Source organism: Apaloderma vittatum, unplaced genomic scaffold (genome assembly GCF_000703405.1).
Source record: "Apaloderma vittatum isolate BGI_N311 unplaced genomic scaffold, ASM70340v1 scaffold1350, whole genome shotgun sequence".
Lineage (NCBI taxonomy): Eukaryota > Metazoa > Chordata > Aves > Trogoniformes > Trogonidae > Apaloderma > Apaloderma vittatum.
The window spans coordinates 38,091-50,828 of NW_009693765.1; the positions used below are offsets into that span (position 1 = coordinate 38,091).

Genomic DNA, 12,738 nt, shown 5'->3' on the forward strand with positions numbered 1-12,738 from the left:
TTCCAGTTCTTAACAACTAAACAAAAGCTAAAACCTTTGTTAAAGGAAAGATATTACTACAAAAATAATATATTTTCTTGTTCATAGTATAACCTCCTTGAAAGAATCAGAACTGCCAATGAAACTGGCATTTAAAAGCTGTATTATTTATATTATTACAAAAACGTTAATTCAGTCAGAAATAATTTTCAAATTATTCCATGCTATGTCTCTTCCAAACTAACAGAGTAGGTTTTACTTAGCTCAGCACTATTGTTGTAAGAATTTCTACCTTCCTGAGTGCACATTTTGCTTTGTTCAGTGTCATCATCATAAGACTGTCCCCCTTCCTGAGAGCTGGAAACAGCTGCCTTCAGCTTTTGCTCAATTTTATCAGCCGCAGTACACATTTTAAACTCTCTCAGACTGCTTATTAGGGTTCCATAGGCTCCTTTCATCCCATGTCTTTGATACCAGACTTGAAACAGCTTAATCTTCTGTTCAGATGTATCACTAACATAGTCCCGAAGAGTTTGATCTATGACAGGTTCTGGTACTTTGTGATTACGAACAAATGTCTTGACATCTGGGAGTGTCATCTCCTCCACAATACCAGGAATGTGGCTGCTCAGGTCAACATCTAGAAGCATAAAGAGAAATTAATGCTCTTCACACTTGTATCTTACTGTTTTTTATTCCCTGCACTCAGAGTCGATACTTTTCCTGCCCAAACCAGATTAAGTTTCAGGTATTCATGTCTCAGTATGTCTTATATGTGATTTTTTTTTTTTTTTTACAATGTATAGTAGGTCTGCTTTTACATGTTCCTATGAAATGCTAGCTAATTAAAATATTTAGTGTTGCATCCATATCGTTTTCTACCACTTGAAATAAAATCTCAGCTCCCTCTGTAACCTATTCTGTCCTTCTCTATCATTAAAGTCTGGTCATTCCTCATGTGCCTTTTTGCTCAAAATAGTGTTGGGAAAGGCCTGGGAACAGGACAGGTCTTTTGTTGTGATATAGCCTCAGAGCTTATGTTCTCTTCCTCTTGTGTATTACTGCTATGGATTTGCCCTTGAATATACAGTAGGTTTGTGTTTTTGTGATCCCACTGCTTACTGTAGATACTAGGAACATAGCTTGCTGCCTCCTAGTGTCTGTATCACATGCAGAACAGAAATTCACCTGTTGTCAATTAGTAATTACTTCCTATAGAACAGAAATTCCTCTCGAGGCAAAACTTTTGTAAAAACACTAAATGCCTTAAGAAGCATGATATGTACTAGCATTGCTTTGGTAAGGATTTACTGTTGTGTTAGAGTGACAGCTCTAGGCAGTGGCAGAGTCTACACAAAAATACCCTTTTTTAAGCATAGGATTTACACGTCTGTATTTTTTTTTTCTTCTGCTGAATTTTGAGAAATTAGTTGTCTCTTACCTGTGTATATGAGAGGTACGTTCTCCTGAAAAGAGAAGCAAGAAAGAAATGAGTAGAAACAAGTTTTGTAAAACACCAACCTTGTATAAGAGCATAAACACATTTCATGGTAGTTCTGTAATTTTCTTACAGTTCTCTTCCCTGTTTTATGAGCGAGAGAATTGGATCAGACGGACCTCCTTTGTTTTAGGTAAGCTTGAGGAATAACCTCACAACTACTATTGCCTAAAAGTATGTATGAGGACAGGGACCATGTGTCAGTGGAGGCCTGATGATGCATGATGTTTCAATCTTGGTCGTGTATCTTAGGAGGCATGTCAACAAATTCTGAAGAAATAATACAGGCTTCTCTTACTTTTCCCCAGAATACTCCTGATGAAATCTACTTCATTAATGTCATAGAAGAGAGGCATTCATATGGCTGGGGAGTCCCAGCATAATTTAGCTGGAACAAAGTTCATTCCATGAAGCCCAATTTTTTGTGATCTAAGCAATAATGCTTACGTAAGGTGGCTCTGTTTTGCGGAGTGCTCCACCTAGGATCCTCTTGCTAGTAAGACCCTTCTGTTTTCTCTTGCCTGAAACAAAAAAAAAAAGACAGAGTATATATGAATATAAAATTACATCTGAGTAAGCAGCTGAGTTTCATATTCAAAGCATGATTTGAATAAGGAATCACTTACACCAGAATATTACTCCAGCTAGTGCTGCTACTACTACCAACACTAACACAGTTATCAAAGCAGCGGTCCACGGTAGCACTCCTTTTCCTGTTGGAACATTGGAAACATTACATTAAGAAATGCAATCATAGAATCATACAATCATTTAGGTTGGAAAATACCTTTAAGATTACACAGTCCAATCGTTAACCTAGGAATGCCTTGTCCACCACTAAACCTTGTCACCACATCCACATGTCTTTTAAATACCTCCAGGGATGGCAACTCAACCACTTCCCTGAGCAGCCTGTTCCAGTGCTCGACAACTCATTTGGTGAAGAATTTTTCCTAATATCCAATCTAAACCTCCCCTGGCACAACTTGAAGTGGCTTCCTCTTGTCCTATTGCTTGGTACTTTGGAAAAGAGCCCGACGTCCACCTTGCTACAACCTCCTTTCAGCTAGTCAGTACAGCAACACTCTAAATCTTGAACAAGATTGCATCAGATTATAAGAGACTTCCTGTTGGCTCCTAATAGCAGAAGCTACCTCTTTGTTAAAGTCACCCCTAAAAAAAAAGAGTAATAGCTTCTACATCCGCACAGTGATGAAGGAAAAAGAGCAATTGTGCACTGCAGGTCATTACAGGGCCCAGTAGGTATGATGCCCTTATTTGTCAGGAATCAGTATGGGTCATTATACGGAACAGTACAATTTCAACAGCCTCTCAAAATGCAGCAGATTCTAAACCATATCAGGTTTTAAAACAGTACCTTGCTCTCCACACACAGTGTCTGAAGTTGAAGTACATTCTTTTTCAGTTATACCACTTTCACATCTGCACAAAACATGAACAAAAAATACAAGATTTGTTTCTCTCTTTAGAAATGCTGTCAAGAGTGCAAATCAAAATATTCTAACACTTTTTATAAGCTAAATATTTCATATATCTAGATATTTGAGCTTGGAATTTAATAGGTATGGAAGCGGTAAGGAAAGGTATGGCAGTGGAAAAAGGTGTGGAAATGATTTTCTAGCTGTAACAGCAGATCACATAAAGATACTAGAAAAGCTTGGACACTTGATTACATTTTTGAAAAGTACATACAGAATCAGTGGCTGTATATAAGTTTTTCTGTGTGCCTTTGGCAAGCCTGCACGGATCCAAGTTAAGCTGACTGAGCTAAGTCAGCCCAACAAACTAAATGCAAAGGAAAGCTAGTATGTTTTCCCTCACGTTATACATTACCTTAGCCTCTGCCTTGAAACTGGCTGGAAAAGAGTCTGACAACATTCAATATTAAAAATTTCGCATTTAACTATGAAGCGTGAACTTACAGGGTGCATCGATCGCAATGCGTGTACGGCGCAGAAGAATTGCTAAAGTGGTTCTTTGCACAGGTGCATTCTGTGTTTTGTTCTGGGGTACAGTTCTTTGCAACTTCCAAACCTAAAAAATTTTTTTTAAAGTGTGTTAGTTTGAAAAACTAGGCCTTAAAAGCAGGCCTCTGCTCACAAAGTCTTGTCCTCAGACTTTTAGCTCTACTGCTGCTGGCACTGGTGAGACTTAACTCACTCCCTGCTGCCGGAGTAGCAGAAATACGGAGGTGGCAAAGACAGCTCTGCTGGCCAAGAACTCAGAAAACTGATCACACCATACAGTACTCGCTAGAAGAGGACTGATTTGGCACTGCCAAGTGTTGTCAGCTGCTTTTTGCCATTCAGAAATGTAAAGCCAGAAGGAAACTCAGAAGGTCGCACAGCCCATCCCCGTGCTTGGTTTCAGGACAGTCTCTTTACTCTCCCTGAAGGACAAAAAGTTTTATCTTTTCTTGAGGACCTCCAGTGGTGAGGAATTCCATTCTCTGTTTTTAGCTAATATATTCCCTTCTTGAGTATCAAAACAAGTGAATTAATGTTCTCCTCTTCTTGATGTATAGGATGAAGATACCTTCACCTATGAAAAATTATTTCTACAATAATAATTACTGTGTCCGCCTACTATGAAAGCTATTTTCATAGGCATACAGAAATAGAAGGGATTTTTTGAGTTATCACATTCAGTGCCCTGCTGTAACAGGAAGCCATGCTTCCAAAATACGAGAAACCTCTAATGCTGAAGCCACTCACGGAGATACCAAACATGAATGATCCTAAGAATGCTTCTCGTGGAACATTAGTAGTAATTTTTCTCTTGCCTAATGTTTTCTGCTGGCTTCTCTTCAACCACATTATTGTCCATGCAATAATGTGACTAGTCATCCCATTACTCTTTTCTCCCCTTCAGTTTAACTAATAGTTTCTTTTGTGGCACTGTACAAAATACTGAATTGTTGCTGTACTCAACTTCATTACCCACCAAAAAATGCTTATTACAGTAGGTAAAGAGAGGAAAATATTCTATACGCATGGAGGTGTTATAGGAAGGGAAAAGAACTAAAGATTGATATTCTAGCAGGTGACCTGAGTACAACCATATTGGAGTTAAAAGCTGTCTCTCCACTCACCAACTTTGATTTTGGATATGAGGAATGCAGAACTATCATTCCCTAAATCCACATATAATAGTACTACATGACACCTGGTGGAACTGGTAGGTAAAAATAATCTATGATGGATATTTATACAATAGGTAGTGCATTTCTGGAACCTGGTGTCCCCCAGCAGGTTCAAGCACAAAGGGCTCATAAATAGATACTAGAACAATTAGGTAGGGGTGGATCTTCTAATGTCCCTTCCCACAATTGCAGATGCTGATCTACTTTGCAGGGAACAGAACACAGAAGGTAAAAACATTTGATTTTGTTTTACCTAGACAGCATCTCTTGCTTTCACTGCTGAACACAGAATATTGGGGTAGGTGGACTACTGGTCTGGCCCAGTAGGGCACGCCTCATGATTTGACCCTATATCCCACACAGCATCTTGAATGTATAAAAGACACATCTATCAGCTCCACCAATTTTAAATAATATTATTAATTACATGAAAAACTACTAAAGAAACCATTGGGAATTCTCCCATCCCTGCTTCTTTTAAATATCCCTCTTATTTTAAATAGAAGGTGAAGAAGAGAGAGAGCTTTTCTTACTAGACTCTAACCTGTTCATATAGGGTCTGCTTTGCAAGGACTGCTTTGGCTGAGCAAACACAGACATAAGGAGAAATGACGGACCAGCACAGCTTGTTGTTCTTCCTACTTAGTGCTCGATGAAAGTGAACTGGAGGATAAACTTATGACTTTGTTTTAGTGGTAGTACATGAAGGAATTTATGAGATTTGACTCTGCATGCTACCCACTAATCAGGAATCATGGAGACTTTTCTGTCAAATCCTGTATCAAAAAAAGTCATTGCTAGAGTTGCTATTTCTATAGGCGTACCAAATATGCTGTCACAGGAAGAGCATCTCAAACATTTATCCACATCATTGACGTGATCTATGTACTCCTTTCCATTTTCACATGAAACACAGTGTTTGCTAGTATCTGTTGGGCAGTCAGTGGTTTTAACAAAACCTGTAGAGACAGGAAAACAAGAATTAAGATTTGAAATACCTTTGGACAGAAGCCATCAACTCTCAGATCTATGTCAGGCTTTGTTTTTAATCTCTAATACTTCTTGATTTGTAAATATGGACAGAATCTATCTTCTTTTTATATATATATATGCTCTTCAGGAACACAGTATATGTAAAATCTGATTGTCCCCCTTCTTCCTCCAATTTAGGACTGAAAGAAGACACACCAAACAAAACTGTACATAGAAAAGTGGAAACCCCATGAATATATGAAGTGTAGTAGGCACAAACCTGCACTTACACTTCTTTAACCTCTTTCTGTGTGTGCAATTCTTGGCTTCTGAATGAGAACTACTGTGAGAACTACTATCTCTAGTGAAAAGTTATTGGTACACTGAGCTCAAGAAATATTCTTAGTGTCTGATGCCCTGCAACAGAGAAGGATACAGCTAGAATGAAGCACTGCATCCAGGAAACCACAGCATGGTGCTTAGCTGTCCTAGCAAAAAGGGAGTATGCAAGTTGTGGTTTCCACTCTCAATGACTTTTCAACACTGTCTTCTTACAATACTCACCACGTTCACATTTCTTGCAACACTGAGCACCTGAACTGTATTCATCCGGGTTACACTTAATTTCCCTTTTAGCAATAATCCTCCTTGTAATTAATTTATTGTGTGCTATGTGTATTAGAGCTTCAGTATAATTTTTGCACTGTGTTTCAGTAATTAAGACAACCACCTAGGAGAGAAGAACAGCAAGTTATAAAAAAATCTCTTGAGGACTGTAGGTGTGTTTTACTACTAGCACAAAGTTACATCATTATCATTACTTTATTGCTAAATATATTGATATTTACCACCTTATTAAAGTTGTTCATTACTTCAGATTACTGGATAATACTAGTTTTAATTTCATCAACTCTACAACTACAGGTACTGATTATTTTAACATTATTGCTTGAGAACAGGCCCTTACAACTGAGTTGTAACAAATGACCTCATATGCCTAATTATAATGCAAATCATTATTTTCATGAAGAGGTTTCTCTGCCTTAGATAACTTAACTAAATCTGTCCTTTCTAAACCAGGAATAATAATCGTCCAAACTTCCTTAATTCAAGTGATGCTTTTCTTAATTTCTTGCCACTCTTCTGTTGCTTGCAAACTGAATGGTGTTAATGCATCTTTAAAGAGGAAAAAAAAAATTCATATACCTGTTTTCTAAAATAATCTTGTTCTTACGTTTTCTCCTTAGTAGATGATGCCTATGTATCCCACCCCTTTCAAATGAATTTACACCCTGATCCATTTCTTGGAATGCACTGTTAAGTGCATAGTGCTTGGGTTTTGTGTTTTTTTTTCTGTTATTAGCCAGCAGAAGCTAGCTATCACTGTCCTGCCACTTTTTATGATATAAGAAAGCACTGTGGACCAGAGGCCAAACCATGGGTTTTTTTCTGTTTTAGGAGTAAGGCAGGAAAACAAGAAGGAAATATCTGCTTTAGTTTGCCTTCCTCTAAGCAATGTTTTTTGGGGGATTTTGTATATACTTTGCATACACCGAATATGAGATATCTATACAATGGAGCTATGCAACGCTTGTTGGCTGGAAAACTAGATGCCCTCCTAGAAACATTATTATGCAGGACAGCCTACCTTTACTTAATCCAGTTTCTGCTGATAGTTTGGAAGGATTTGAATATTTTCATGATTTATTTTATTTGTGTGTTACTATCTGTGTGGAGCTGTAATAGAAAAAAATTAAACAGTCCTTGTCTTGAAGAGTTGGAGGTCTTAACATGTAAGCTGAAATCTACATTGACTGTTCTTGTTTCTCTTTAATTAAAAAAAATAAATTGTTTTGTATTTTACAAAAGACTTTAATATACACTGTGAAGGATAATCAGGAAGGGGGAAAAAATTACACCTGGGAAGAAATGGAGCAATGCTGTTGTCCTTGGCAAAAGAACAGGCCAAGTTGTGAATGAGAAGGGGCAGCAGGGTACCTTTTTGGAAAGGAGATTAGTGGGGAATGAGGTGCAACACAAAGAAACTGCCAAATCCTCATACTAGCAGCACATTGCATGGACTGAAAGTCCTACCAGTTACAGATTGATTCACATTTTAAATCGGCATGCAAAACACCTTGACTAGAAGAATTTATTTTTAATTTTGTCTTAGATATTTGAAAGAGGTTAATTCTGAATGGTCATTTATCTTGAACACTTTTGAACTGGAGTTCAATACCAATTTGAATGTATCTGTTAATGCTAACACCACACATTTAAAGATTTTTCAAATAATTTGAGAACTAGTTATTTTTATTGCTATACGTTTGGGTTTTTTTCTGCCAGAGAGGATATTTAATGGCTGGTTAATTCAGTCTTCATGATTTTGTGTGAAATTGCTTGGATGCTGACCATAACTTCAGTTAGATGTGGAAAACTCTTTAATTATCTTAAATATTAACTTACCAAAAAACGGGTTTGGATTTCAAACTGGGCTCTCAAGTGAAGGAAGTGTTACCTGTGGCTAATTAGTTCAAGTAATCAACATGACCACTTTCTGCTGACTTCTACAAGTAGCCACTTCTTTTGATCCTCTAGTCTATTCATAGGTGGGAAGGTGGAAAGCATTTTCTTTCCTTAGTAGCCATCTGTTTTAAAATTTATGTTATACTAGTTACTAGAGTGAAATTAAGAAGGCCTCTCGTTGCACCCAGAAGAGATGTTTCAGCTGCTAAAAAGACAATTTAGCACTTGAGAAACTGTGGGTATGGATGCTCAGACTGTCACTTCCCCTGTTCAGCACTCTGACTCTATTCCTTTGCCAAAACTTTGAGGGCGCTCTTCTCCAAATCCGGGTGTAACGATGTTAAAAGGTCAGTGTAAAGCCTTAAGAGAAGCTGTCAAATGTATGTGCAAAATTAGCATGATTTGTTTTCCTTTTGCCCAGGAGAACTGTCTTATTGAAAACTGGGACAGGAAGTCCAATTAAAAAATAATGACTAAAAAGTAGTCAGGGACGTGTGTCCAGTCTGGTTTGGCTTTCCCTGAAGCAGGATGAAGCCCTGCACTCCATTGCTCCTCTGTTCCTGGTGGATCTTTGGCTGCCTCAGTAAAGTCCCAGAAGGTTTCCAGCCCTGAAAGCAGTCGGCACAGCTGGGGGTGCCTGGCAGGCAAACCCAAATGCATGAGGAAGGTGGTGGGGAAATGAGTCCTTCACCTTCCTGCACTGATGAAGGAACTCTGACTCAGCCAGAGGCGTCACTCCAACAAACCTGCCCCGGCTCAGCAGCCCTTGCCCCGCTGCAAGAACCCAGCTCCCTCCTCCTCGCCTGCTCTCACAGCCACATCTGGCGAAGATCTGCACCCACAGGGATACCCTGCATCCTGCTTTCGGCACCCAAATTCTCCCCCTTTTAGACCAGAGAAGTCAAGCCATTTTTTTGAGGGGGGGAGCAGTGGACAACAGTGAGGAGAAGAGGGAAAGTGAAGATTACCACGGCCCTTGCGCACCCACAAATATTACCTGGGCACAGCAGAGAAACTGAATGTACTGGCGAAGCACCGAGCTCCCACAAAGAAAGAAAACGTCTAGAGAGTCATGCGGAAAATGGAATACAATGAAAGAAGGAAACATCTTTCTAAATTACTAATATCAGTAAAACTTTGCTGACTTTTTTTGAGTGCACTTACTGAACACCTGCGATCACTGTGTGTGCACAGATGCAGCATTCCCTCACGCAGACAAACCCCTCTGCTTCTTGCCTATGCCTTTACACAAACGAGCTATGCTGATACAGCCAGGGGGGAGAGAAACAAAGCACTTCTTGATGGAAGCACTCCACTGTTGCTTGTGGAGATGAACTTCCTGGTACTCTTACAAGAAGTGGGGATCACTTCTCAGAATGTGACTTTAAAGTAGCAGCAAACACCTTCATTGGTTCTGCTCGCAGGGACATCTTACACTGCCTTCCCCTACAAGGAATAACGAGAAAACTGTGGAGATTTTTCAAAGCAACACCCTCATTTTTTCAAACTTTCTTCCTCCTCCTGGATTTGCACCCTCTTAAAAGCAATCCATTTGCTATATAAAAATTTTGGTGTGTCTCAGAGGGAAAAAAAAAAGTCAATAGTCATCTAGACATCTTCCTGTGCATACTGCTTTCCTTGTCACTGAGCAGCAAGTGCTAATAGTGGAAAGGAAGCACTTTAGGGGCTTTTACACAGGCAGGGGTGATAGGTGCTTTTTATGATGTGCACATTCAAACAGCAGCTGTACATTTTCAGCCTAAAATGACTCACAGAGGCTCTCTTCTACATTTCTCATCTTAACATATAAACATATCTAAACTGAAGACTTAGACTGAACTAAGCAGTCAACAGGAATAAAAACAATCAATCACAGATGTCTAACCTTAGCAGAATCCATAAAAATTATCACAAGCCCAGCTTTTTTGGTTTCTCTCTTTTTGCATTGCCCAGGCATTTAAGAGCGCTCTCTTTCTCCTCCCTCTCCTCACTCCTACAGAGTCCTCCAAAAAAGTTTTCACCAAGGAGACTTATAAAATCTGTTTTCATCTGTGTTCCCAGGGCAGAGTGACTAGAATTTTACTTCCTTTCAAAATTTGTGTCATTTTGGTATTCTCAGGCCTCCAGTTCTCCCTGTATCAGAGTGTTCTTCGTTACAGGTCAACTTCTTCCAACTGAAAAGTTTCTCCAGATCTATCTTGCAGGGGTGTAATTTCAGCTTTGGAAGCGTATGAACATGTTATTTGCATACAGGACTTTTAAAGGTTTATGACTTCCAACCCTGAGGGGGGGGGGGAAATCTCAGCTTTCTCCTGTTATCTTTATAACACATTTTATTTTTAGCAAACCACTTCTCCCATTTGTAATCCACAGATGCCTACAGGTGAGAAGGCTGATGATGCCTTTAGAACTTGGTGGCCTTTTTTTCCACTCAACATCTGTTACATGGGGCAATATGCATGAGCTCATCAGGGGCTTTCTAAGTTTTAAAAAAGGGGGGGAAGGGATTTTTCTTGCTTTTTTGCCTAGTGGGAGCTGAGAAAAAACTTTAACTCGTTTTCAGAGTTTTGACTTGCTTCTGGTGCTTTTGAGAAATGGTTGCTAGAGTTAGTTCCATTTTAATACAGTCTTCCACATAATTAATCTCCCTTGCATTAACCCTGTCAGGATAGTGTTTTCAGAGTAATTTCATGCTGTATGTTAAGAGAATTTTCTACTCCAGTTCTTTTACTCTGATAAGTAATTTCTGCTTCCAGTATGTCCGTATTATTTTTCTCCCATCTCTTATTTCTTTTCCCCCTACCAAGGCAGAAATTGATAGTTAGCATCAAAATAACCACTAAAAACACTATTTTGTATTCTAAAATATTCTATGAGAAAAGTAATTCAGTTTGATTTTCTGAAGCCCAGCAATGGGAAATAGTATTTTCCCACAATGAGAAGCGACCTGAGCTGCTTAAATTTCAAGTGAGATGCATGTGTTCAGTGCCTCTGAGAGTAAGAAGCCTCGGTTACTGTCCATTGTCTTAAAATAGTGGCTGTCCAAATTCAATCCATTATTATTTCACATCCCAGCTGACTCATATGCCAATTATGGCAATATATAGAGGAGCGGGGGTTGTACAGTTGGTCATTTTACTGTGGTTTTTTTTTAGATGTTGGGTTTTAGGAGTACTGTGCTAGTGAGCACCTTACAAATACTGTACAATCTGGGAGAGATGGAGCAATATTAATAGCTCCACCTCACTTTGATGATGTAGCTAAGGATGATGATGCTGTGGACAGCACAGAAATTTATCAACTCTTGCCCGTCTTCCTTTTGTAACACAAAACAGTTTTCTTGTTGGCACTTTCTCTTTGTTCAGTGAGTTGCCGCAAAGATAAACGCAGTTAACTGTGGAAATGTGAGCAGAAAAATATTTCCAAAATTGAGGCTCTTATACTTCTCGCTTGACTCTTGGGTCATCCCATTACTTTACGGCTGTTTATATAACTACAATTAAACGTCCACATTAGTCGTCTGAAAAATGAGAAAGAAGGACCAGCGTGGTAATGTAGGAGTCCTGTTTTCAAACATAGGTCTTCTGGGGTTACAGAAAACTGCCTGCTCCATAGTCGTATCAGATAATTACAAAATATTTAGGTAACACTTCCCTCCCTTAAGATGGCCTATTCCTTTAGAGTGTGTCTCTGAGTGGTATGTGGTTTTGTGGCTTGTTTTACAGGGTAAAGTTAGATGTTTTCAAACTACGTAGGCCATTGCTATTTTGCATGACTATCCCTGACACTGCAACATAGAGTTCCTTGCAGAATTGAGGCCTCATTCAACACTGCTTTGATGTTCTGGTTTAATCAAAATAGTATGTCAAATGTTGTCCAAGTTTACTGATTAATAAGTAGGGGAACAACATGCTAATAAACCAAAACCAAACAATTTGTTAAAAATAGCAAGTATGTGGGAGTTCTGCAGTCTTTCTGAGGGGTACTGAAAATTTGGAAATAAGTGGAAATAAGAATAGAAATTGTATTTATTATCTGGGATATCTGGGAGCAGTGTGGTAAGACAAAGTATTTTTTAATCTTGATTTACATTCTGAATAGTTCCAAGATACTGAGCTAGACTGACACTTCTGCCAGCTGTTTGCTGCTCCTTTAGCAGAAACAGATAATACAACTTCTGCCAGCAGATAGAAAATCTTTCTTTGTATTTAACTATGCTCTGCTGCTTTGTGCAGAGGCATGGGCATAACCCTCTGAATCACTTTAAATAGTTTATTACCTGTTATATAGTAAATCAGATCGGAAATTGAGTAGTTTTTACCTTAACACATGATTTTTAACCTGCCAAACCCCAAGCAAACTACATTCGCTAGCGATGTAACCACGCCCTGAAGAGATCTTAAACTCCGTCGAGTTATCTGTGAAACAGGTGAGAATGGGGGTTGGACAAGAGATGGCTATCCCATCCATGCTTCAAGGCAGGTGGTGGCTCTGCTGGGCAGCAGGGCTGACTGCCACCTGCCTGGTCCCCAGTGTCCCACCTCAGGGCTGCCTGTGCTTGGGGCAGCTCTGCCAGAACGTGGGCAGAGCCGGTACCCCC

General features: G+C 39.2%; 1 protein-coding gene across 1 annotated transcript; it reads right to left on the reverse strand.

The window, feature by feature from the left end:
- Window positions 1-203: 203 nt before the first annotated feature.
- Window positions 204-6,342, reverse strand: LOC104270294 (tumor necrosis factor receptor superfamily member 6-like; the record flags this gene model as incomplete). The annotated part of the gene is made up of 8 exons (XM_009864614.1): window positions 204-619; window positions 1,421-1,445; window positions 1,925-1,998; window positions 2,104-2,190; window positions 2,856-2,920; window positions 3,421-3,532; window positions 5,465-5,599; window positions 6,177-6,342. Coding segments are annotated over 8 exons (1,080 nt in total), but the record flags the coding sequence as incomplete, so codon positions are not given.
- Between the last annotated feature and the right edge of the window lie 6,396 nt (window positions 6,343-12,738).